The 27382-nt window shown below is 40.5% G+C and overlaps 1 protein-coding gene and 1 long non-coding RNA gene across 4 annotated transcripts; both read left to right on the top strand.

The window, feature by feature from the left end:
• The first annotated feature begins 1304 nt into the window (after window positions 1-1304).
• LOC147139554 (uncharacterized) lies at window positions 1305-2137 on the top strand. 2 transcript variants are annotated; one of them, XR_015088793.1, is made up of 3 exons: window positions 1305-1361; window positions 1435-1788; window positions 1909-2137. It is a non-coding gene; the product is annotated as an uncharacterized LOC147139554 (long non-coding RNA). The 2 variants fall into 2 exon arrangements; XR_015088792.1 differs by lacking the exon at window positions 1305-1361 and having other exon boundaries at window positions 1369-1788.
• Window positions 2138-2532: 395 nt separating this feature from the next.
• socs5b (suppressor of cytokine signaling 5b) lies at window positions 2533-21461 on the top strand. 2 transcript variants are annotated; one of them, XM_086046003.1, is made up of 2 exons: window positions 2533-3033; window positions 14489-21461. In XM_086046003.1, the coding sequence occupies exons 1-2, from the start codon at window positions 2965-2967 to the stop codon at window positions 16190-16192; spliced, it is 1773 nt and encodes a 590-aa protein (XP_085902129.1). In that variant the 5' UTR covers window positions 2533-2964; the 3' UTR covers window positions 16193-21461. The 2 variants fall into 2 exon arrangements, with proteins under 2 accessions (XP_085902129.1, XP_085902130.1); XM_086046004.1 differs by having other exon boundaries at window positions 2535-3126.
• The last annotated feature ends 5921 nt before the right edge of the window (window positions 21462-27382 follow it).

Below are 27382 nucleotides of genomic sequence, written 5' to 3'. Positions count from 1 at the left end.
TTCACATAAAACTTTGTGTGGATGGTGGAACATTTTGCATTACAAAAGCTTACCACATCTTCAGATGCCAATGATCATAAATATGTCCGAACTATATCTTGTGGACAACCCATATGCACATAATACTGAACTGGTATATCCTTCCTCGTGACAGCTCTTTGATGAAAATGCGACAGACAGCATTTTATCAGATGGTGGTGCGGGTTTCTTTCTGTTTTGCTGCCACAAGAGGGCAAAAGAGCTCCTAGTCTTGAATTGTTGGCATACATATTGCATCCTTTCAAAGGGATGAATATGCACACACAGAAACCAAGTTGGTCATAGTTACTGCTACTATGAATCTTCATCAGTGCTATGTAACTAAAATGTCTATCCTTCCATTTTCTACACTGCTCGTCCTCATTAGAGTGGCTGGTGACTTGGAGCCTATCTCAGCTGACTGTTGGTAGGAGGCCATGTATACGCAAACCAGCATTCACATATGGACAGCTTAAAAGTCTACACCTGACTGAGATGAACATACATGTGTTTTTTAAGATGAGAGGAAGCTAGAGTACCTGAAGAAAACACACACAAACACTGGAAGAGCATACAAACGTCACTCAGGAAAGCTTGAGTTGAGATTCCACTACAAATTTCAGAACTGCTAGGCTTATGTGTAAACCAAACCACTATAACACCATGATACCCAATCATAAATATTGTTCAGTTAATACCCCACTGACAGTGTCAAAAAAGTTGTATCATAATCATTGAATAATACAGTTTTCTGGGATCTCAAACCAACTTCAAAAGATATTCAAAATGTGAGCAATTACTTTCCATGTATGAAAAATGCCCACTTTTTCCAGAATTACTAATTTTCCACACAGGAAAAAAATAATTCAAGTGAATGAGACATCTAACAAAACACTTCCCCATCTTTCCCATTCCATATTCTGATTGAGAGCATCAACATCAAAAACCTTTCTTGGGCGATACAAATCCTTCCATCTTAAAACTATTAAACTTAAACCATTCCCACTTAAACAATCAATATGTTTAGAACATACTGGAAACTATTTATCACAGTCCCCAAATTTCCACAATAAAATTGAAAATTAAGACCTTTTTCCACACTCTTAGACGATGCAAACATTGCAACTTCAAAAATATTGAGATATTGATCATATTGCCAAACTTTCCACTTTTTCAAAATAAAAGTCTCAAATTAAATATGCGATATGTGTCAACAGGTGACTCTGCCCTATAACGCTGACATCAGATCAACTGGTTAACTGGTTCATCTGCACTTCTAGATTCCAAGCCTGAGGCCATAATTGACAGATGGACCGGCAATGATTAACCTCAACCAAAATCAGGTGTGTAGCCTGGGCCGAGGGCTGTAATTGATGGACAGGAGATAGGAGTTATGCTTTTAAACTCCTCTCTCAGTGTGACAGGGAGTTCAGCATGTGTGACGTGTCGTGGGAGAGCTCTGGAAGAACTGCTGGGCTGCGCTGCGCTGCAAAAGGAAGCGGATTGATTGACTTTGGACTGGCTGGCAGCCAAATGCTCCATGAACTAAGTAGACCCAGAGAGAAGGTTGGAGGGTTGAAACCCCCATACTGGACTGGTTAATGGGCTCCCTTCTCCTCTCCTATCATATCAGAATCAATAGAATTTTAAAGCTGATTCTTTTTAAGCCTTATTAAAGTGTTTCACTGCAGCCCGGGTTCAGCAAATGAGACCATGCCAACCTGCTTGCTGTACTGACCCCCCCCCCCCTTGAACTACTGCCCATTTGAAGTAATTGCCTGTCTTTGTGTGGATTCCGATTTTTAAAGGTTACTCACCTGAACCCTGTTTATTTATTTATTTTTTTGTGCATGTTGTGGTGCCCGTTTGCTGTGAAACCCGAACCCCCAGGCTCTGCACACAAGGTGGCGCTGGCCACGGTTGCCAGCTGGACCGTCAGGACCCTAAAGCAAAGCAGTGGTCATTGAGTGGGGGAGTGTGGACAAAGGTGGCATCCAAGAGCCCGGTCAAGATACCCCCACGACGCCAAATACCGCCCAATTTCTAAAAGACTAGTTTTATTAAAAAAGCTTTACACTGGGCTAAAATAAAAATAATTTGCTGATCCTCTGTATCCTAATGACGTGTGTCATTCCTCGGGGTAGAATGGTACATGGTGGTTAGCCTAGCACCCCCATCCGGTAACATATGTTACACATTTACCTCTCTGTCCTTATTTCTTGACTGATTCTAACCACTCCGAAAAAGTTATTCAGCTCATTCAGGATATCATGGAAAAAAATAATACATTAGCAAATCTTTGCCATGAAATTTCCAAATTGAAAAAATACTTTGAGCATTTACCTCCTCTTTCCACTTTTTCTCAACAGAATCAAACCCTTCCATCAAGTGTGACAGTCTACATTTCACCAAATTAATTCCACAGTATTGCAATACTAATCCCTCACGCAATTACTGCGGAAATGACATTTTCTAGTATCTCAATATAATCCTCGGCATTAGGCGTTTAAAGTACTGCACTTTAAATGTTCTTACCTGGGTGACGTCATTGTGAGTGCGGCCTGCTTGGGACTCGGGAGCATCATTGCAACGGTCCACGTTTCCAAGTAGCTGCCAGCGACTTGCGCCATCCTGTGCTGTGTGCTCATTGGTGACACGGGACGCCCATCACTGGGAGACAGCTCCGGGGCTTTCCCTATCCGCGTTCCCAGTCGGAAGTCGGAAGATTCCCTTGCTCTCCATTGGACTACCACGCCGTCAGTCGTGCTGCTGAGGCGAACGAGCGCTCCCCGGCCGTTGGGGCTCCGAGAGCGCCGTCATATTGGCTGCTGGAGGCTGCAGCTACTAGCTCGTTGGCGAACAAGACTCCACTAGTCCCATGGAGAACGGGAGTTGGTGGCTGTAATTTGATTTAGCCTTTTAAATGTTTTGCACGGTAGCTGCCAAATGTTTTGCGACCTAGTGATGACACCATCAAGGATCGTCGGACCTTTTGCGCCTTCGTCCGACACCGCGGTGAGCCAAAAGGATATATGCCTGCTCTTGTTCAAAAGCCATTTTTTGCAGACAAAGAGGGCTGTTGAATAGGGCTCTCCAAAAGGCACAAGGGTAAGATATATTTCGACAACACAGCCCATTACACATGAAGCATGTCCCATCTGTTCGTGCGGTTACAGCTACACGCTTCTGTTACCTCATTTGTGGACAATTTGGTCAGGATTATTTTTTTAATGCAAACCATGCTACCCCCATTAGCTGCGTGGCTAGCTTGAACGCTAGCTCCAAACTAACGCTAGAGCGTCCCTGTCTGTGGAATGCTAACGGTTAGCATTTGGGGATTTTTTTTTTTTCTGTCAATGCAAATATTTAGTACTTTGTGTTCGAACACGTTGTTCGTGTGAGCGGCGTATTCGTGTCTGTTTGGCAAATTCATATCAATTATTGCCATTTTGTCACTGCGTTTTACGGCGTAGATGGGTGAATGTTAGCAAGGGAGCTATCTTGGCTGGGATTAGGGAAAAGAGGAAGACGTCCTCCAGAAATTAAAAGACCCCTTAACTGTAATTAGATGGCTACAACAATGTTTCAACAACTTGAACGGCCATCTCGTATGGTTTGGAACCTTATTTGCTTCGACAAAGTAAAAACTAATATACTGGTACGCACTGTAAAACATTCACGATCAAGGTATTAAAAACTCCAGTCAGGTTTTGTAATTACTTCTATTGCACAGCCTTGTTTTACGAAACATTTTGGATTTGTTACAGTTTCTAAATTCGAAAGGAACTATTAAAGCTCATATTGTGTTTCTCTTTGCTAGGTATGTGCTTATATTGGCAAAGGGTAATTGTTTTACATGAAACCAGCATTATTAGACAGGTCTTTTTGAGATGATTTCAGTGATTAATATTTTTAAAAAAATATGCCTGTTTGAAAACAGTGTCAATGCACCTATTTCTGGCCAACATCTTAATGCAAAGTCAATGGGATCTTTTGGATTTTGACTTTTTATTTGTCATTTTTGCAGAATCCGAGTTTCAAACTTCCATAACTTAATCCATTGTTATAACTTTCTTCATGCTTTCCAATGACTGTCATCATTGGAACGCATGCTAAGCACAGAAACCGGCAACATATAGCAATGATGGCAATTATTTCAAATTAATTAGTTAAGTAATTTCATTCACTATGTGACACAATATGTAAATCTCAGGATCACAAAAAATCATAGTTTCAAAACTACAATGAATATTAAATTGAGATTTTCAACAGAAATAAAAGCTGAAAGCCTCATTTTAGCAAAGCAATGTAATGCACAATTCTAATGTAATATGAATGTAATAAAATATGGCAAAATAACTATTATTGCTGTACATCATTTATAAAATAGGTGCTATCCATACAAAAACAATGAAGAGCTTAGAGTTACCAAAAACTCAATAAATTGTTAATATATATCAGTGGTGTCAAACTCATATTTGTCGTGGGCCACATGTAGAGCCATCATGGCGGGTCAGAGTAACATCGCTATTGTGACCTGGCAAACTGTAAGACCCAAAACGTGTCAGTAAATGTCTAACAATTTCCTTCACATTTGGCAGAAGCATAAAAAAGTACTTACTCTAATAGATATGGCCATTACTTTGTCAACTACAAATTTTATAAACATTGACAGTTTATCTTGATCTTTCAAAACATTTCAAAGTCGTGATAAAATTAGGACGCTCTACGTTAAATTGTTTATATTGGTAAGATGAAAACAGCAGTTCCGACGTCACTCAAGATGCACGATCATGAGGGTGGCTCATTGAGTGACCAATTTATACAATGCACAGATACCTTCAAGTCAGCTTTACATAAAAACTGCTCTGTCAAAAAGGAAGCAATGATAATGAGTCATCATTTTTTGACCAGTGTATATTGTACCCTATCTTTCCCTACAAATACATTTAAAGTTATGCGTCAAGAGATTATCCCTCCCATCTTCTAATTGAATTTTCTTGGATTCAAGTGATCACAAGAACAAACGCCCAAATATCTTAGCATGTTAGGCATAGCAGAGATCTACTGCACTCTGCTTTTCCCTTCATCATGCCTTGCCAAGAGCCATCTCAGAGATCAGTTTGATCCCAAGAGAATGGGTGTGTTGGCCTGCCAGAAAGCAGAATTAGCCTAGTTCTGTTCCACACAGTTGCTGGATTTATGTTTCCTGTAGGAACATGAAGATGTAATCAGGGCTGTACACTAACTTTTGCACTGGTAGCACTGGTGCGACCAACCTTTTCAGTTGGTCGCACCCGCACAGGTTTTGGTAGCACCATTTTTTGGGGCGGTACAGCATGAATATATTTGCTGATATATAGTCATCTCATTTGGCATACTGTAGTTTTGTATGATGTATTGACAGTGACTCGAGATATGCAGTGCAAAATATTTTGCTGTAACAACTTTGTTTGCTGATAAAACATGTCAATTATTTTATATAACTTTAAAAGAAGACCGCAAAAAGGAAAAAATATGACTAAAACTTAAACCATCAGTTAATAAGTATTTAAATAATAGCTCACAGGCTGCTAAAAAACTTCGTTCTGTTCTATTTGTATGAGTTCAACAAAATACTAGGTAGTAAATACAACAAGAGACTTATTAGAATGCTTTTGATGACATTAAACATTAAATAGTGAACATTTTTAAACACTTTCGGACAATTTAACATTTTTTTTTTTTTTTTCACACACTACTGATTAGGCCTGGGTGATATGGCTGAAAAGTATACCACGATATAAGTATTTCATATTGGTCGAGATCGATAAATATTGAATTTTTTGTTTTTGAACCCAGGGAAAAAACGTTGAATTCAGGTAATTTTATGTTAACATATAATTGTTAATATTAAGACTTATTGCTACATTCTCACCAAATGCAGAGAAAGCGTTCCGCTTCGCTTCATTTATCGAAGGCATTTTCTGTTGACTTCGATAACGTGACTATTGCGATACATATTGATATTGAATTACCGCCCAGCCCTACGACTGATATTTCTATTCATATCATGAACAAAAGTCTTAGGGCACCAAAAGATTGGTTATTATTTAAGCCTTTGGCGAGGATAAAATATTGCATATTTAAAGTTTGCCATCCCAACGACTAGACTGAAGAATGTGATTTGATTTGGTATTGTAACATAAGAGACTAGATGGACCAGTGATTGTAATCAGGTAAAATAGTAAGTGATCTCATGCCCATCATTCTTCTTGATATATGTCAGCTTTTACAGATTGATAGAAAGCACATATACTTAATATTTTGTTCCTGTTTTTTGCAACTTTAATGCTGTGGCAGTACTAAGTAGGGTTGTAACTATTAGCTCGAGCCCTGATTAGATTTGATTTACGTTTTTCAGTTCTTAATTTCGATTCAATTCATTTTTTTTAATGAATCACTCGTTTTGCAACCAAAATATGTTTTTGGGGAATATTGGGATATTTGGCTTTCAGGTGAAATTTGTGGAAAATGTAAAAAGGAACACTACAGGAATGTCATATCATGAAAATAGGACATTTAAGTAGAAGAATGCACTAGTGATTTCCTCATCTTAAACAATTCATTGAAACAAAAGTCAACAATAATGGTGGATACACCACAACAAAAAAATGTCAACGTCTCAATAACTCGTCATGTGCCCTTGAGCAATTACAGCTTGACAACGACGTCTCATGCTGTTCACAAGTCAACTTATTGTCTGCTGAGGCATGGCATCCCACTCTTGTTAAAGGACAACCCTCAGGTCAATGAGGTTCTGGGATGCAGAGTTTCGAGCCTCTACACGGCGACGCAGCTGATCCCACAGGTTTTCAATAGGTTTCTGGTCTGGAGAAAGTGCAGGCCATTACATTTGAGGTACGCCAGTCTCCAACAGCCGTTCCTTGATGATGTGACCTCGATGAGCTGGAGCGTTGTCGTCCATGAAGATGAAATTAGGCCTGTGTTGTTCATGTAGGGGCGCAGTCACAGGATTCTTGATGTTATTCAGGTAGTATGGGCTTGTCCCTCTACCATTCCAAAAAGTTTAGGGCAGTTCTGTACCGACTGGACACACCTGCCCACGCTGTAACACCGCCACCACCAAAAGCTGGTCTGGTGACAACACTGGTTGATGCATAGCGCTCTCCTTGACGTCTCCAACATGGTTGGCGGCCATCATTTCTGCTCAACGTGAATCGACTTTCATCAGAGAACAGCACTAAGGCCCACTGGTCCCTCATCCAGCGTAAATGCTCCCTGGCCCATGCAAGATGATGACGCTTGTGCCTGGTGGTGTGATCAGGTCGTCTAGCACGCGGGCCGCGCTGATGTAAACAGTTTCGAATGGTCTGTAGGGCTGCTCGACTATGAAAAAAATATTAAATCACAATTATTTTGGTAATAATTGAAATCACGATTATTCAAACGATTAAACGTGAAAAATATTAACACAAATTTCTTTGAAACGCTATAATTTAAGTTTAATTTAAGTTAAATTAATTATTTTTTTATTATTATTATTTTTTTTTTAAGTGCAAATGTAGAAATTAAAGTATGGTTGTGCTTGTACAAACAAACAAGTTAACTTGCTATGCATTTATGAATTGTCAAAGTAGTAAACTGCTTGGAGTAAAATGCCAATTTTGACAGAATAACAGACATGCTATTCATCTATACACTTCGACCTTTGTCTGGAGCTTTTTTTGTTTTGTTTTTAAAGTAATATTCACACATAGTAAACAAGGTTAAAGTAATTTGCTTCTGATAAATTATAAATTTAATATGCTGATTGGGTCAAACTAATTTAAATGTTGACTGTTACATACTAATACGTAATCTATACAATACTTCTAAATCACAGTTAGGCCATATATAAACTGTATTACAATATAATGACCAATAATATGTTTGCAAATTGCATTTGAAGCAATTTGAAACAAAAATGAACACAAAAAATTTGACATCATATTATAGACTACATAAGAAATTTAACAAGTCAAAGTAATAATGTTTAGCACGGTTTCTATTTTTGTGCTAATAAAAGTAGTGTATATTTGCATAAGATATGTTATTTAAAATAAATCCCTCGTGCCGATTGCGAAGTGGAGTCTGTGCCCTAAACATTTGGAAGCCTTGTCCAGGCAATAGATTCTGTTATCTTTTTGTGTCTCTCCGATGTGGATGAGTGGGGGTTGCTGCGTACAGTGATTCAACGACAGAGATTTGCGTTGCGGGCGACGCTAAATCTAACTCTGTGTTTTCTTGCTTTGGTGTATCATAACATCATCGCAAACCAAACGATGGTTGGAAAAGATTTGTTGTGTTGCCGGTGGATGCAGAGACAACTTGCACTTTATACGTCTTTGCTCGCTGTCTTCCACGGCAAACCCAAAATGTAATCAAATAAGCGATTTCGACTCGCCTTGCTTGTTTACAAGTCGTTCCCGTGGCGGTGCCATTTTTAGGTCTGTTACTCTGTTAAAACGTTGAGTAGGAGGGTGTGCAGTGTGACTTGCGTGGTGCGGGCTGGCTAGCTAGCTAGCTAGCTTGGAGAGGGCGGCGCTGCGGAGTAACTCGTGTGCGCATGCCTCAAAACAACTCAAAATTAGTATTAATAGTCGTTTTTTTACGATTTTGTGTAATACTTAGTGTAATAATCAAAATCGTAATTGAATTTCTATTAATTAAACAGCCCTAGTCTGACGTGACACTTGGGTGCCTCTCACCTCCCTTAAACGTGCCTGGAGTTGAGTGGCATTCATCATCCGGTTTCTCAGGGCAATGGACGTCCACTTCTACATCTTTCTGTGACTGTTTCAGTCTCTGGTTATCTGTTGCAACCTGCTGATGACACTCTGAGACTCTAAGCTCAGTGCCCACTTCCGTCTGAGTACGTCCTGTTTGAAGCATCACAATGGCATGGTACTGTTGATCCATTGTTAGGTGTCGCCTTGGTCTCATGATGTCCAAATGTGAACAGCATGATAAGGACGACTCTTTAAACACCAGCTCTAATTGAACGAAGGCATTTATTGGTCGATTCAAGGATACCACCTGTTGTGAATTTTGACGAAAACTCCTCGTTGGAGAAGAGCAACTTGTGCAAAAAGTACTGAAACATTTAACAGTTGGACATGTGCCTTTACGGTGGTCGACTGGTTAGCACGTCCGCCTCACAGTTCAGAGGTCGTGGGTTCGATCCCGGCTCCGGCCTCCCTGTGTGGAGTTTGCATGTTCTCCCCGTGCCTGCGTGGGTTTTCTCCGGGCACTCCGGTTTCCTCCCACATTCCAAAAAACATGCATGGTAAGTTGATTGGATACTCTAAATTGCCCCTAGGTGTGATTGTGAGTGCGGATGTTTGTCTCTGTGTGCCCTGCGATTGGCTGGCAACCAGTTCAGGGTGTCCCCCGCCTACTGCCCAAAGACAGCTGGGATAGGCTCCAGCACGCCCCGCGACCCTTGTGAGGAGAAGCGGTACAGATAATGGATGGATGGACATGTGCCTTTAAAAGCTAAGAGAAGGACACATTAAGTTCACGTGTATAGGTTTGAGTGCATTTTAGGCTCGTTCTGAAATTTCACCCAAAAGCCAAGTATACCTAACTTTTTGTGAGTAGTATATATCACATCTGTTTGCCCATATATAAGGGTTATTTAAATGTCAGCTTTAACAAAACCTAAACTGATTTATCTGGTGATTAAGTACTGGCAACGCACCAGGGTTCTGCGTTAACGGTGGTCCAAGGCCACTGCATGTCTGTGTCAGCCCAACTGATGTTCACTGACGCTGGCCCAAACGGGCCAGTACAAATATCATAAATACGCTGAAATAAGCGCATTCTTGCCCTTTAAAATAGTTTTTGTATTCAATATTTAGTTTTATCCACTCAAATTGATCAATGATCATTGATCTTTTTACCATGCTGCATACATTTTATTATGCCTTGAACACACCGTGAAGACAAGAAAATGTCAACTGTAAAATATTCACTTAGATTTTGTACTCCCAATGTGAGAAATGAAATTGGGCATCAGCCACAACGTGCTTTCTTTAGATGTTCGTTTATCGCTGCCGTGCTGCTACAAAAGGGAGATCAACATCTTTTTAAGTAATTTTGTGAAATGTGCCAGGACTTTCAGACTCTGTTGCTAACGCTCACTCTGGCAGCCATGACGACACCATTACCCACAATGCGTCTGTTTACATCACGGATGACCCAGATTACCACCACTGTGCATGTGCATTTCAGCATGACATTAAGAGCGGCTATAGTTAACATGGCGTTTCGAATCAATTTTTATTTTTTTACATGCATATGCAGATGCATATTTTAAACATTTATATCGATTTTTATATCGATTTTTGATCAATTGTTACATCCCTAACGGAGGCCTTTTTCCAATTTCTCTTGAGTCTGGCCAAACAATTAGGGAATTTATATCTGAGCATGACCAGTGAGCACGGAGGGGGATAAAAAGATATAATCAGCATGCATTACCACGATTGACCAATAGGGTCCAAATCTCTACATTTGGGGAAATTCATATTTTATTTTGAATATACAGTTTATAAAGCGCATCCCTAGTTCATACCAACCTTGTCTGCTACTAAGGGGTTGTATACACAGATACCAGGTCTTGAGGAATAATTAAGTAATAATAATGAGTGGACACAGACTCTGGTTGTGACTTTCTCCACAGTTACACTATGAGGTGGTAGTCAAACCAGCCAGCATGAGGTGGTAGTCAAACCAGCCAGTACGATTCACTTGCAGTCTGGTCGCAGAGGGGCCGAACATGTCCTGTGTGACTACATCTAGGAGAGAGTCTCAGTCTTCAAAAGTGTCCAATAACTCCAGAAAAAGGTCCTACATTTGTCACTTTTTTTTATAGACTTGTTTTTTCCATGGGCATGTTGGGGATGTTTAGGTTTTCTCACAAATATCCAAATTTTGATGGCAATTTGGAGGATATGCCCAGAAAAATTAACCACAATTTGAGATTTTCCCCATTTTTCTGACAACATAAGAACCAATTCAACTGGATTAGTGATTTCAAACAATTTTTAAATTCTTGTTGGTGTTGAGACTTGTTTTTTTCACCGCAACAGATAGGAAGTGATACACCTGACTTGCAAAACATGATTAATCCATCATCAACTTTTTATTTTACTTTTTTTTTTTTTTTTTGCATAATTGTTGCCTGGTAAAATCTGATTGTCAGCATTCATTGTGAGGTCAACTTTCTTTTTCCATGGAGGTCAACATTATGCCTGTCTTTAAGCCAGAGTGATTTATCTATTCTTTTATAAAATAGTGTTTGTGAATGCATAGGGCTGGACAGCAAATCAATACAATACAATACAATGCAATTTTATTTATATAGCGCATTTCATAATAGCTAGAGCTGTAACAAAGCACTTTACAAACAATAAATAATAAACAATAACTGGAGACGTTTGAGGGAGGACTGGCACCCCAAAATAAAGTGCATTAAAGTAATCTAGCCGAGATGTAACAAAGGCGTGGATGGCTGTTTCTAAGTGCTGATGGGAAAGGAGGGGCTTTACCTTAGCCAGCTGTCTAAGGTGAAAGAAGCGAGACTTTACAACAGCGCTGATTTGCTGGTCCAATTTAAGATCACTGTCCATTTTAAAACCCAAATTTGAGACTGTTGGCTTTAGATATGAAGCTGGGAGCCCAGGTCAACAAGGTGGGATGTAGACAAGCCACTGGGACCGAACACCATAACCTCAGTTTTCTTTTCATTGAAATTTAAGAAATTCAGTGACATCCAGTCTTTAATGTCCTCTAGGCAGGACATAAGAGGTCTTATGGAGAGTGCGTCTTTTTTGCTCAGCGGGATATAGATTTGACAGATGTCCGCATAGCAGTGGAAGGAAATACCGTGTTTTCTAAGGATGGAACCCAGGGGCAGCAAATATCATTATGTATCACCATAGACACCTGAGCAATATCAATAGAAAATGTGTTTGATCTGATCCTGATCCTGATCTGCAGCACGTTCTGTGAGATAGTGGCTACAGTATGGCGTCTTTTGCCACAATTACAAAATGTTACAAGAGGAAATTTATAGCAAAAGCGTTTTTCGTTGCACTATAGGGCTGCACGATATTGGAAAAACGGGATGTGCGATATGGGTGTTGAACATAACGATATTGCGATATATAACATTTAGCTAAAAAATGACATTTTTATTATCTAATGAAATATTTTTTTTTATTGTGGCGAAATAAGCAAGCACAATGTATTCTTAACTAATTGTAATGCCACTAGATACTATTCACCTATTGGATGGCACTGCGCATTTACGGTTGAATTGGACTAGTCAAATTCAGATAAAAGCATAAAATTACATATGAAACATATTGTATGTCTTTTCGATTGTGCACATTGGATGCTCCGTTATTGCAATAATGGTAATTTTACGATATATTGTGCAGCCCTAATGCACAAGAACCGTTCATGTGAGCCTAGTCCACAGAGTAACCTTGAAGAAGCCGCCGAACCAACAAAGCACGCGTACCCCATGGCGTACACACGCCAAACAAAAGTGTGGCTTAACTTTGTAAAATAAGTGACCAATCATCTCAGTGCAACACTTGGAATAAGATTGCGTTGTGCCAACTGGAATAATTAAACACCTCCGGATTGATACATTTTGTAGAAGTAAAGGAGATCCCTGTCGACATGCTAGCTCCATTGTTACTCGGTTCTGACACCCTGCCTTAGCATCGCACTGAAGTCACAGTCAGCCAAGTAAAACAATGAAATCTCTTATGCTAATAATGAGCTCGCTAACAAGTTAAATTAGGCCTGAGGTGGTGGGTGGGCCGACTGAAATATATGCGTTCCCAAAGCGTACGTAGTAGTTTGGGAGGTTTTATTTAGGTGCTATACTGGAGCTCTATGAAGATTGAATGAAGGGTAAGTGTATCAGACAGTGCTACATTGCACATTTACATTATCTGCATACACACATTTTCGGTGCTGCAAGAGGAGTATGGATGTAAACAGCATTACACATTACTCCATCCGTCCATCCATTCTCTGTACCACTTATTCTCACTTGGGTTGCAGACGTGCTGGAGCTTATCCCAGCTGACCTTGGGTGAGAGGTGCTGACCCTGAACTGGTCGGCTCCCAGTCTCAGTGCACAAATATAGAAACAATCATTCACAATCACATCTACTGTATGGACAATTTTCCAGTCCTCCATTTACCTAAACCCATGCAGGCACAGAGGGAAAAAAAAAAGCAAACTCCACACAGGAAGGGCGGGGCCCATATTTGAACCCATGACCTCCACACTGCATGTGCTAACCAGTCGGCCACCATGCCGCCACTATTCAAACATATCTGGTTGTGAAACTAGTTTTCAAGGTATGTACAATTTGTACATTGTAATCTAATGTGCAATGTTGGTGTATCTAGTATGCTCCCTAAGCGGTGCAGTAAATGCATATTTCTGAGTAATACTTTACATTATCCGCGACCCCAAAGCAGTGGTCTTGATACCATTACATTAACTTTGGTTCATTGTTCATTCACTCTTAGTGTGGTGTCTAACTTCACTCAAAACGCCTTGCAATAGTATTGTCACAATCCCACAATTTTGACATTGATTTTGTAATTGCATACTATAAGTACCTTGATACCGGTGCTGAAAAGAAACCATGGCAAAAACTTAAACATCAGTAAATATATATATATATTTGTATGTATATCCATCCATTATCTGTACCGCTTATCCTCACAAGGGTCGCGGGGCGTGCTGGAGCCCATGTATAAGTATATATGTATATGTATATATATGTATGTATGTATATATGTATATGTATATGTGTATATGTGTATATATATGTGTATATGTGTATATATATATATGTGTGTATATGTGTATATATGTATATATATATGTGTGTGTGTATATATGTGTGTGTATACATGTGTATATATATATATGTGTAAATATATATATGTGTATATATGTATGTGTATATATATATGTGTATGTATGTATGTTTTATTTTTATTTTTTTATTTTTTAAATCTTTCATTTTTGGACAATGTTATACTCCTACTGTAGGGGAAGTCCCTTTTTGTGCTATGCCTCTGTGGACAAAGAAACGCCGGTTGTACTTTCGCATCGCTGAGTGCATGCAAAAAGGAGGGCATTTACATGTGCCCCGTCTGCTGTCCTTTCAAGGAACGTTTGGGTCAGGTCTAGACTAGCTCTGTAATACAGTACATACCGGCAGATCACTTGTGAGCAGATCCTGGGTCATTTATAGCTTTGGCCTTGTGTCACTGTGTGTCTGCCTGGCAACCCTTAACTCTATACTGTTCCAACAGCGCAAATCTTCAAGTCAAGTCACAGTGTATCTACCTTTTTAATATTTTTTTTTTTTTTACTTTTTTGCAGGTCCCTGAGGCTCTTGTTGAAAACAAATTCAGCAATATGTGGAGTAACCTGAAAAACAAATGCCAAACTCTCTTTCACAACAACAGTTCAGGACCCAGTGAAGGCAGGAATGATGCAGACGCCGTCCACTGTGTGGTGGATCTCAACCAAGGAGGTGCCTCAGGTTCAGTTCAGGCATCAGAAGTCTCCACTTCATCAAGTACCCTCCTTCCAGTGCCAATGGTAACCGTAGGGCGTCGTCATCACAACTGTGTCTCGGACACCCCTCAGATAGTAGAGATCACTATCGACAAGGACACAGAGGATGTGGGCGGCGGATCCGGAGGTGTCCCCTTGGCTCGCAGAGACTCTTATTCCCGCCATGCTCCATGGGGGGGCAAGAAAAAACACTCGTGTTCCACCAAAACTCAAAGTTCTTTAGAGGTAGATAGACGGTCTGGACGCCTGCGCGGAAGTGGAAACCGTAGAGACAGACGCTACGGAGTGTGCTCGGTCCAGGAGATGAGCGACACTTTGTCTGGAGGACGCAGTTTGAACGGTCGGTCGTTGCGTCAGCGACTGAGCGATACCGTAGGCCTTTGCTTACCGCTACCTGCCAGCAGGCGCTCTTCAAAGCCCCCTGTTATTTCCAAACGAAAGATTCACCTGACAGAGCTAATGCTGGAGACCTGCCCCTTTCCACCAGGCTCAGACCTTGCCCACAAGTGGCATTTGATCAAACAACACACAGCCCCAGTGAGCCCACATTCCTCCACTGCCCTGTTGGATGCCTTTGACCCAGCACACCCCTCTCCTGAGGATGAGGAGGAACGTCTGCGCGAACGCCGCAGACTTAGCATCGAGGAAGGTGTGGACCCACCCCCTAATGCTCAGATCCACACCCTTGAGGCTGCTGCGCCAGGCTCTTCTGTCTACAAACTGGGACCAAAGATGGCTCCTGGCATGGGGGATGCCCCCGGCGACGGCCGAGCCTCAGGAACTGGTAGTTCTTTAGGAGCTTCAACATCGGGGGCCTGCGGACAGGGGTTAGGGGCAGCAGCTTCAGCCCAGGACACCGACTCTGAGGAGGACTCGACAACCCTGTGTCTACAGGCCAGGAGACCGAAGCAAAGGCACGCCTCTGGGGAAGGTCACCTGAGCAGACAGCAACCTGGGCCCTGGAAGGTTCACACCCAAATAGACTACATCCACTGCCTTGTGCCAGATTTATTGCAGATCACATCTTTGCCCTGCTACTGGGGTGTAATGGACCGCTACGAAGCCGAGTCCCTGCTGGATGGACGTCCGGAGGGCACCTTCCTGCTGCGTGATTCAGCCCAGGAGGACTACCTTTTCTCCGTCAGCTTCCGCCGTTATAACCGCTCACTACATGCCCGCATCGAGCAGTGGAACCACAACTTCAGTTTTGACGCGCACGATCCTTGTGTTTTCCACTCCTCCACCGTCACGGGGCTGCTGGAGCACTACAAGGACCCAAGCGCCTGTATGTTTTTTGAACCTCTGCTCACAGCGCCTCTCCATCGGACATTTCCCTTTAGCCTGCAGCACTTTGCACGAGCAGCCATTTGCCGGTGGACCACTTATGACGGGATTGGCTCTCTGCCGCTGCCCCCTGCCTTGCAGGACTTTCTCAAGGAGTATCACTATAAACAGAAAGTTCGAGTTCGCTGGCTGGAAAGGGAGCCACCGCTAAAAGTCAAATAGTGCTTTGCCCACTTGCTTGTCAGACCATGGAGGAAGATTACAGAACTAATGAAATGCCTCATTAGAGGCGACAGAGACTGATTTAACCTCTTTCCAGTGGAGGTTGGAATTCAAATGTAACAACCTATACAAGATTCATTCTATCTTTATTTGAGTTATTACTTACTGAAAAGCATATGATTATATCTGTGTAGTGCTGCCTTGGCTAGCACAAAATATTGATATATATATATATATATATATATATATATATATATATATATATATAAATAAATGCAGTATAAACAGTACCGGTATATATTTTGGATGAGGGCAGGGAGGAGTTGCACGAATAGTGCAAAAACATCAGTTTACCTCCTGCTTTGACCTTAACATCTGCCTGATCCCAAAACGTCACCCTGCCTGTAGACCTCCATGCATGCCTCCCTGTCCACATCCCTCCAAATTCAAATAGCTATACTAAAGCCACATTCTGTAGCTACATTGTACAGGTCACCTTTTATGCACTCAATTGTTTTTCTTCTCAAAACACATAGTGGAACACCTTTCCAAGAGGTTTTGGAGGTGTGGGCTTGTGAAGGCATCTGGAAGTGCTGTTGGTGTGTTGCATTCTGAGCTTGTCTAATAGGTAAAGCTACATAAGTCACACCCTTTGCCATCTCTTTGCACATGCTCATTAGCTAAACAAGAGACGGGGGTGAATTCCGAGGGGGCCCATGGATGTTCAGGAAAGTAGATCAGGGAACTTAAGTGCTTTTTAGAGGATTATAGGATATTAACAACACATGTTTCTCCCAAAACATTGATGGTGAATGATAAATAATAAACCAGCCTATTGTTTCTTACTTTGTAAGCTAAACTTGTCAACTTTATTCTCGCTGTATGGATTGGTTTTGTGATCAGCTTACTGCAGAAACACACAGTATATTTGTTCCTGGATGAAATTCAAATCCAAACTGACATTTTTCTCGCTTCAGTCAGAATATGCTGTCATTTAAAATAAGGTTGTTCATCAACTTGATGACAATGCTTGTCTTACAGTAATCAGGACTCAGTGAGTGAGTTGATTATGCTTGTGTTTTCTTTGTCAGCCCATTGGAACATGCATCACTTAAAAAAAATATATATATATATGAATTAATTTTTTAAATAAAGGGACAGAGGGGTACATTTCACGGGGGGTATTAAAAGACAATCAGTAAATATCTGAAATTTGCGGCATAGTTTCCCATGTGGCTGAGTGAGTCATTCTTAGGATTGTCTAGGAAATAGGGCATCGGTTATCAAAAAGACTAGTCCTAAAACAAAATTGGAAAACGTAGGATAAAACTTTGATTCTTTTTTTCATTATTTCTTTATTAAATTAGATGTTGCCACTCAGTTAACATAACCTCATTGTTAGTCTTGGAGCATTAATGAGGATTTATTAAACCATGGGATTTGTGCCATAGTATTCTGTGCTGTATGCACCACGCTGCGGTCAAACTTCAATTCTGTTGCAAACCAACCTGTATGTTACCGAGCAAGCCACTAGACATCATGGCTTTAGAACATAGTGGTGCTGATGATGCTTTGAGTCCGAAGGCCCCAATACATACAACACAACTTTAGTGTAACATATGTGCCTTTTGTATTGAACAATTTTTTTCATCTAAATTTGGAGCAAATTGTGCTTCATGAGTCCACTGATGCCATGGGATCACAGTGAAACAAAAAATAAGAAATCGGTGCATGAGCTCCAAGCTCTTTCACTCTCTGTGCACATAAAGTCTTTGTAAAGGATACAAGTTTTTTGGTGCTAAGTTGGATAAGCTATGGCAAATTAATTACCGGTAGATAACTGAAGGTTGCACTGCCTATCTTAGGATGTCTTCTGCATGTGCTTGACAATAAGAGGATGCCTCAAACTACATTCAGCATTTCTCGCTGAACTTTCAGAAGGAGAGTGTGAAAAAGAATAGTTCTTATCTGTATTCTCTCTCCATCTCCCAGTGTTGGGTAGCTAAAAAATACAGAACAATATGGGTCCAATGTCATTTCTACTATAGCTCATAGCAGTAATTATAGCAGTCAAGCCCTAAGCAGCTGGTGTCCTCCTGCAATTTCACAAAATCTACCCTAATAAGAGAATTTTAACTTGTATTTTTATTCCCAGTTATTCACCAGCATTCAATTAGAACTGCATGCTCCACATAGCCCTTAGAAAGCATTTAAACCCATTAATCTGTGATAAATGTATGCTCCTACTATTAAACAATGGCTCTATTTAAATTGGCAGCCTTACAGCATTTTAAGTTGTAACTCATCTTGTTACCATTTATTTCTTGTCATCACCAGTGAACAGAAATTCTGAACAAACATTGCTTGTTTATTTATTATTAATAAATTTAAACACGTTTCTATTGCCATTGAAAAAGAGCCAGTGACCATGTCCTAGCATGTGTGGACTAGCAAGCTAATTGTCGTAGTGCTATAGCGGTGTGTTGTGCTAGGTCACATTTAAATTTCTTTTTTGTCGACAAAATTAGGCACTTTTCTTAGTTAATGTGGAAAAACCTGGACAGTTTCTATTGAAACGTACACTCTAAAATCACAATCATGCATCTATTCTACACCTTCAACATTTTGAACCCTCATTTTAATATCTCCATCACACTGTGAATTGATCAGAATATGTAAAGAATTTCTTTGAGGAAAAATGGAGATTTAAAATGGATGTGATAGTTTCAGAAATTAAGTCATATGCATTATCCTTTTACACCAAGGCTATCTTGGTAGCCTTGGTCCTTTTCAATGAGTAGGACCAATCACAGGCGAATTTCGAAATTGAGGGCCTCTCTGTGTGGCCTCATGGATGCTATTTGAATTAGGGGAGTCTTTTCCCTGTAATTCATCACTCTCCATCTAGCCATGGGCCTCCCCATGTGTACAATTCTCTCAGGGTAACAAATAGGCTGAAGTCCAAGAGGCCGTCAAAGATGGCTACAGTCCCCCCGAGTGCTCTTGCCCACTCAGACTACAGTGTGTTTTTTTTTTCCACTTAAGTTAATAGCACCTTAATTGTGTGATTCTGTTATACAGTGCAACTGGTGAGTATTAGGGCAGTGATGTTTTAATGCATTTTTTTTTTAATTCGGTTAATAGCCATAGACATCCAAATCAGTTCCTGGATTATTATTAAAACTTTACCAATTATACAGCAAGTAACCAGGAATGAGCATTAAACTAAAATTGCCTCAATTGACCATGGTAAATTAATGATTTTTTTTTTTTTTTTTTTGTAAATCCTATTAATAAAGTAGTATTCTCTGGATGCAGCTTAACTTTTCGTAGCTGTCACGTTTTATGTTCTGCAAACTGCCTGTAGTTGAGACTGACTCAACAGTGCCCCTGCTGCTTACAGCAAGTAGTGCACCGCATGTTGCCACAGTAATACAGTACACAACATTGAATTCTGTACAATCCACTGAATTCTTAACGATCAAATAATTATGCCCATCCATACAAGAATTCATATATTGTATTGAGGAAAAGACAATTGTTAATGAATTATGGTGAATATCAAAATATAGTTGAAAAAATATATCGTCACTGTCCTGTGAAAAACTCTTGTCCAATTTTTGAAAAAAAAAAGTTCACGGTCACGACATGCAATGTCTGTAACGCGGAAACACCATTCATGTAAAAATAAGAAAGTTGAAAAAAAAAGTGTTTTTTCACAGGACAGCGGCGATATATTACATTGATATATCAGTGTTGGAAAAGAAAAAGTACAATGTTACTGTTTCAGTTATTGCCCAAAAATTGCAAAATCTTTAACTGAACCCAAATGACTATTTATTGCATATTTAAATATAAATTCAGATAGGGTTCCACATTATTCATGCTACAGTGATTTCAACCCACTCGACTATCTTCAGAGCCAATGGCAGTTTTTTTAACCAGTCTTCTGAACAAAAAAATGGGAAGACGGTATTCATTGTCATAATATCCACCAACTGCACTCTATTTAAGTGTGTGTTCATATAAAACATCGGCTGGAATTCCAGAACTCACTCAATTAGTTTAGGCAACAAAAGCATGAGTAGGAGTTCCACCATGCAGCCAAGCCAGTGTGCATGTGTGTGTGCGTGTGGAGCAGACATCCCCTATGGAAAGGATGCAGAGATGCCTGTGAGGGGCGATGACTCCTGTGAACAACACCTCTGTCCCTATTCCACTCATTTAAAATTCAAGCCGGTCCATTTCAAGGATGGTCCCACGACCCTCTGAACTCAGTCTTTTCTCCACTGGAAGTAGAATATCACCATGACGTGACAAGCTAGGAGAAATAAACCATTTTAAATATGATCTATATAGCGAGACGCCTGATAGAAATCGTGTTATATGTCGGCGCATGGACGGGCATCCATAGCTACACATGGACCACATTTAGCCAACACTATGTTTGTGTGACTTCTAAAAAGCACGAGAACAAGATGGGTGTCTACATTGATATTATTTACAGAAAGGAAAATGCTTTTGTTATCCAGCTGCACTATTAGGAGCCTTGTTTGTGCCAAGACACCACCAGGTCTGGATAAGAGTGAGGCAGGTTGTTATAAGAAAAGAATATTTAAAAAGGAAAGCAAGTTAAGACAAAAAATATATATTTTAGAAAGTTGGTTTAAATGCTGTATACAAGCAGAACTCTATGTATGAATGAGTCTGAATTTTTCATTTTACATTTCCCCAATATGCAACAGAGTCTAATGTAACAATGGTTGCAATCCTGTCACTTTAATGCTGTATGTGCACATTAGTTTGGGTGTGGATGTGAGTGCTGAGGCAACAGGGCTTGACAATGATGCCAACTAATGATCTTTCACTCTGCAGCACGGCCGTGCATTCCCCCAGACTGCCTCGTTCGTTCTGACCAGTCCCTTTTAAAGCGGGACTGCAGCCGCAATCTAACGTCAAACGAATATCGCTGTTTCATTTACCTCAATCCCGCAGCCCCACCTGTTTTCTTTTTCAGTAAGGTAGGATTTGGTGTGTGTAAATGGCATAATCATGTTCATGTTTCACTGTTTGTTCTGTGCGTTTGCGTCACCAGTCAAAGAAGTGTGAGAAACGGAAGAGAAAAAAAAATTCCAGTGTAACCTGTTCATTTGGAAGAGTCGTATAATGCTATACATGTAGCTGTCACTCTTGGTGCTTGGCTTCTGCTTCATTGTCTTAATATTCCAATAAAACTGTTAAGTGTAAACCACACTGACCTGTGATGCAATGAATAGTTTAGTCTTTTTTTTTTAAATATGCGTGTATGTAGACTGGCTCTACACTCCTTTTACCTCTAATCTGTGAAGGCATCAAGAACTCAACAAACACTTTTTTAGATACACCTGCACTGTGAGGTCAATGTGCTGTTTCTGCCTTTACAGATACTGTATGATGACCTTCATTTGATCTTCTCGTATTTCATTTTAAGGTTCTCAAACCACTTGATGTGCTGCTGATTAATGTCATCTTTCTTCGGCCATGTCTTAATATACATTTGGGTCTTGATTTACAAAGCAATTTCCCTACAGATAAATACTGTATTTGTATCGAGCTAGTACTATGCCTGGTGGGTATATACATGTCATTTTTACTCTAACAAATATGATGACCCATACATTGACGGATACATTGCTATATATGGTGTTTAAAAAATATATAACACAGGAGGGCACTCCTGTGTTATTGATTCTACATTGCACTAAAGGGAGGGGGCGGGGGGGGGTGTTCTGGTATCAGTCGTTGGCTGATTAAATGTCATAATTGCTTAGATGTCATTGAAGCAAACTGTTGCTTGAAGGGGAAGTCAACCCCAAAAATTTCCTTACAATAATATGTTCTACGAAGGCCCACTAGTCGAAACATGACATTCTGATTAATATTATGTTTGTGGAATATGAATTAAGCAGTACTGTTTTTGTCCATCTCGGGTGGCGGCCGTTTTGCCACTTGCCGTCGACTCAAAATGACATCACAGTTGCTCAGGGCTCAGATAATGACCAATCATGGCTCAGCTTCAGAAAACCGGTGAGCTGAGATTGGTCGTTACCTGATCCCTGAGCAACTGTGATGTCATTTTCAGTCGACAGAAGTGACAAAATGGCCTCCCTCTGAGATGGCTAAAATGGGTGGATTTTGCTGCTTAACGCATATTCCACAAAATTGTTATTAATCAGGATGACATGTCTAGACTAGTGAAGGGTAACAACATTGAATATATTATTGCAAATAATTTTTGGGGGGTGACTTCCACTTTAAACTTGACAGGTTTGATGGGGATTTTGGACAACTGGGAATCAGAAAAGATTCTATTCCTACAGCTGTTGATTGATGGGGCAGTCGTTCGATAGTCTGTTTTATGAAATCCTATTAATAAAGATTGGCTATCTACTGAAGACTACTCTTTATAAAATATACAAAGTAGACTAATGTTCGATATTCAAATATTCGTTTCAGGTTTTATAAGGTCAACCCACTAAAATAGAAATTCTATTGTTTACCGGTCGATTTAATTTCCATTCGGATTTGGAGGCCCGTCTGTTCTCAAGCATGACAGTTCCCCAGTGCACAAACTAGGTTTATAAAGACATTTGGTGTGGAACGTTTTGAGAGCCCTGACCTCACCTCCATCAAGCATCTTTGTGAGGAATTAGAACACTGATTATGAGTCGGGCCCTATCTTCTAAAATAAGTGCCTTTGTCGTCCCAAATGTTCTGGATGGACAAAAATTCCCTTTGACACAAATCTGTTCTGAAATATGAATCTGTTCCATCTACAATGTGGAAGGACCAATCTGCTTATATTAAATCTTTCATGTTTATGCACATCTACTGAGGGAGCAGCAACCTTTCTCCCCAAAAAGAAAGTTTCCCCTGCATGCCTCCAGTCCAGCTATCCAAAGACTCCCCTACTGTGCCCAGAAGCAGCTGTACGGTCACTGCCAAGCAGCCAGGAACGCCACGGTTGAAAGTATAAATAGCACGTGGGTTATCAGTTTCAAGTTGGCTACCCGAGGATTATGAATAATTGATGCACACCCAGGAGGGTGCGGGTGGGAGACTTTCTGCGAGGTCAAAAGAAAACAAGAAGTCATAAACTTCACCACCATGTCAGACGTTTGGCAAGACCCTAAGAGACGCTCAGTAATCACATGTTGAACATTGGGTTGGATGCGGGTTTCCGAGAAGAGGAGGGAGATTAGGCTTGTGCGACATCAGCGGACCAAGCCCATCAGATTTCATCTCCGCACAGCCCAATCGGTCGTGTCTGTCTCCTGACGGACCCCAACAGTACACACTGCTCTATCTCTGCTTGGCACATTGACCTGCAATGATCAGTCATTTTTGGCAGCAGCATCAAAAAGGCACGTCAAGAGTGAGAACCTTGACGCTGCTGTTCAGATAAGCTTTCCTTTTTTTTCTGGCCAAGTCAAGTACAAAAAATCTTCGTTTACCTGCCTTGACTCGCATATGAATTTTAAGTGACATTCTATTCTTAAGTTCATGATGTCGCTTTCGGTTATCCCCTTGCCTCCAACTCTTACTGGAGCGTTTGTGAGGAAAATCAGCACCTCCAAATCTGACTTTATTGGTGTGTATTGGTGAAGAACGAGCTGAGCCAAAGGGCGAAGCTCTCGATTTATATTTCAATCTACGCTCCTACCCTCACCTATGGTCACGAGCTTTGTGTTGTGACAAGATCCCGGATACATGCGGGCGAAATTATTTTTCTCCACAAGGTGTCCGGGCTTTCCATTAGAGATAAGATGAGCAGCTCAGTCATCCAGGAGAAGCTCGGAGTCCTGCTCCGCTGCTCCTCTGCATTGAGAGGAGCCAGATGAAGTGGCTCAGGAATCTGCTTCTTTCAATTTCAATCAAAATCATGATTTTCACACCTTAGCAAGCAAACAACATGGCTGAGAAGTCACTATTTATCATACTATCCACAGTCATGGTTTTATGAAGTACAGTGCCGCCGACGAAATCTGGCTGCGCTCCTGCCCGTACCGACCAAGGACGTCAATTGCCCGACTACCTAATGTCTTATGAGATTGTTGTTTGGCTGAGGTGTGTTAAGAGTGGATTTGTCCCAATAATAAGATCCAAAACGGGGTCAGGCCAACAGTCTTAAATCTGAAACATGTTCAATATTTATGACTAAAAATCTTCATAGAAAGTTGTCATCCTCTCAAGTCATTTGATTTGAATGGAATACAGACAATCAAAGAAGCTCCCGGACTGCTGATCAAGGAAGTGGCGGTAAGTAAAATATGTCGTTCCCGATGTTGTTTTTTGTATAAAAGTGTGTTGCCCCGCCGCCAAGAAGTATTTTCCAAAGCATATCTTTTCTTGCCGACATCACCGGCTTTCAGTGTTCCCACCCCTTGTTCTCTTCAGAAACACTTGGGAAACATTAGTGCATCTCCGGTTGTGTCTGTTTTTATACAGTTTTGTGAGATCATGTGTGATCACACGAGGCTTCTTTCTCAAAGGACTTGGTGTGATATTGATGGTGTGACATAATCTTTATGTGTGTGGTGTTGTGTGTTGTGATCATCGAGCAGACCTCACACACCACCGCCAAAACTGTTAAATGCCTGATTGTTTAGCTTTGTATGTGGGGTCTGTCATCCATTAATAATCTTTCAAGATTTGAAAAATCCGTACACAGGTACCAGGCCCAAGGTGTTCTATTGGAATATGGAGGTAATACTCTGGTAAGGCCAGTCAAGTTCATCCATGTCTCTCATCCATCTTCTCGTATGTTTATGGACTTTGCTTTCGTCATGTTCAAAGAGGAAAAGCAGTTCCACAAAGTTGAGAGCATGGAAATGAGCGAGATATCGGCCCCTTAGTTCCAGTTAAACTCTGAATGATTCAGTATACTAAGAGATTTAGGACAATTCCATGCTCCCAATTCAAGTTTGGGGCTGGCTCCTTCCTGTTCCAACACGACTTAGCACAAAGCAAAGTCCATAAAGACATCTATGACAGAGTTTGGTGTGGATGAACTTGATCGGCCACAGAAAGTTCTGACTTCAATCCAATGTAACGCCTGTAGGATGAATTACAATGGAGTGTGTGTTCTCACATATGTGCTATCATGGGAAGAATGGTCAAATTTTTTTATTCCTGAACAAATTCCTGAACCCTGTGGAAAGATTTTCCGAAAGAGTTGAAGCTGTAGAAGGGTGAGCCGTCATTTTGTTGAAGCCTATGAGTTAAAAATGAACGCAGGTGCTTGTACACCTTCTTTCAGTTCAAATGCGATTTAAGACAGGTGAACAAATCATTTGGGCAATACAGTCTATGTTGGCTTCATTGCAGGACAGTGTAACTAATCAGCGAGCATTCACACATTTTCCATAGCCCCAATTTTTCTTAAAAAAAAAAAAAAAAAAAAAAAAACAAGACATCAGATGTCTTGTTTCCCTGCCAAATACAACAAAGAAGGCCTTTGTCTTTGTGTCATGAGGATGCATGTGTAGAGTTGTCCTCAGCTCGGTGTCAATGCTGTTTTGTTTTAGCTATCAGAGAACAGTAAAAGTTATGAAACGATGGAAGGCATTTTTTGTCAAACAGAAATACAGTCATTTGATAAACTCAAGATTCTGACTCAAACCTGTTGAAGAGGATGGAAATTAGTATTACTGCTTACTTCGAAGACTAAAAGTTCATTTCAGCAGTTTACTTCAAAAAGTGTAAATACAGATGAGTTAAACACACTAGGCTATTCCTAGCACTTTCTATATTGAAATTCTTTCAAGTGTTGAGCTAAATTGTTAGTTACAATCATCAAAATTCGGTAGAAAAAAAAAACTCCACTCTGTGTGTAGCGAATCAATACAAGCTTCACTTTTGTAATTAAAATCGATGCTGGCATAAATGAAGTCCTCGACAATGTCCAAATGTATTGAGCTGCACCTTTGCATGAATTTAAAGTATTCACAAGCTGTTTCCATTATGCATTCTTAAGCATCATAATGCTGCCTCCACCTCCACAATACAAATATATCAGAACCTTCCGTGCTGTAATGTGTTGCTCAACCTGCCATCCTTTGCTCATCTGACCTGCTTGTCAACAATTGAGGCTTTTCATTTTTGGTCCGATATCTCTGCCTCCGAGCGTGCACACAGAGGTAAAGCCAGATCTGAGCTCACATCCACACCACGTGGCTCCTTGCGCCTTATCTGCAAATTGCAGCCCGCTCTTGAAAAGGAGACAACAGAGCAGTGAGACAGTGCCGTTGCTTATCCCAGTGTTGGAAAGCCTCCAAGTCTGTGGCGCACAGCCATGTGAGCATTTGACCTCTGCTTGACCTCGTTCTGAATGCACAGGAGCCAGCTCGGAAAGTGGATATTTATTCACACGTCACAGTAGAGTTATATTTTATATTATATTTCTTGATGCTTTAAAATGATCCATTGCGTTTGTTGTAAGTGTACAAGTGAGTTACTCAACATACTGTAAGAGTCATTGAAGACCCTGTAAAGTTCATTCAGAAATTTGTTTCAGAGATTGTACGTTTGGAGATAATTGCCCAAAAAAATGTGCAAAGACTGACAACAACATGGTACTCATTTGAGAAGATGTAGCATGAATCTGTTTTTCACCAATTGAGTTTTCCTGTTTTTTGGGGGGTTATTCAGCATACATTGCAATTGCGAGTAACTTTATCATTCCTTGGCCAATTTCTCCCACTATAGCATTGTAATCATCTGATGATGATCGAGCCATACAGACAGAATGGGGCCTGATTTGCTTACCAGTGGTTTAGTTCCAACATCACCCCCTACAAATTCTTTGATCCGTTCAACATCTGCCGGCCCAAAGAGTTTAGGCTCTGTTTCAAATAACATGTTTCAAGTAAGACGTTCAGTTAACTTTCACCTTTGCCTCCCCCGAAAATCCAAACCGATCAAAACCTCTTTTTTTTATTGTATCGAGCTCCCCTTATGTTAGCCCGATAGACATTAGGCAACACAGTTCTGTTCAGCTAAACGCTTTTCAGTCATTCCCCACCCTATTAGCCTTTTGTCATCCAGATATTGCTCCTCCTTTTAACACTTCTCAGTTGAAATTTTGGAAATTTGCTGGAATGCGCACTCATTGCAATTCTTTTTGAAAATATCCAGGTCAGATTGCAAGCT

Source organism: Filicampus tigris, chromosome 11, assembly GCF_054856515.1.
Source record: "Filicampus tigris isolate MCC_2025a chromosome 11, RoL_Ftig_1.0, whole genome shotgun sequence".
NCBI classification, from domain to species: domain Eukaryota; kingdom Metazoa; phylum Chordata; class Actinopteri; order Syngnathiformes; family Syngnathidae; genus Filicampus; species Filicampus tigris.
The sequence above is the reverse complement of the archived record's forward strand: the minus strand, read 5'-3'. Positions and strand labels throughout refer to the sequence as shown.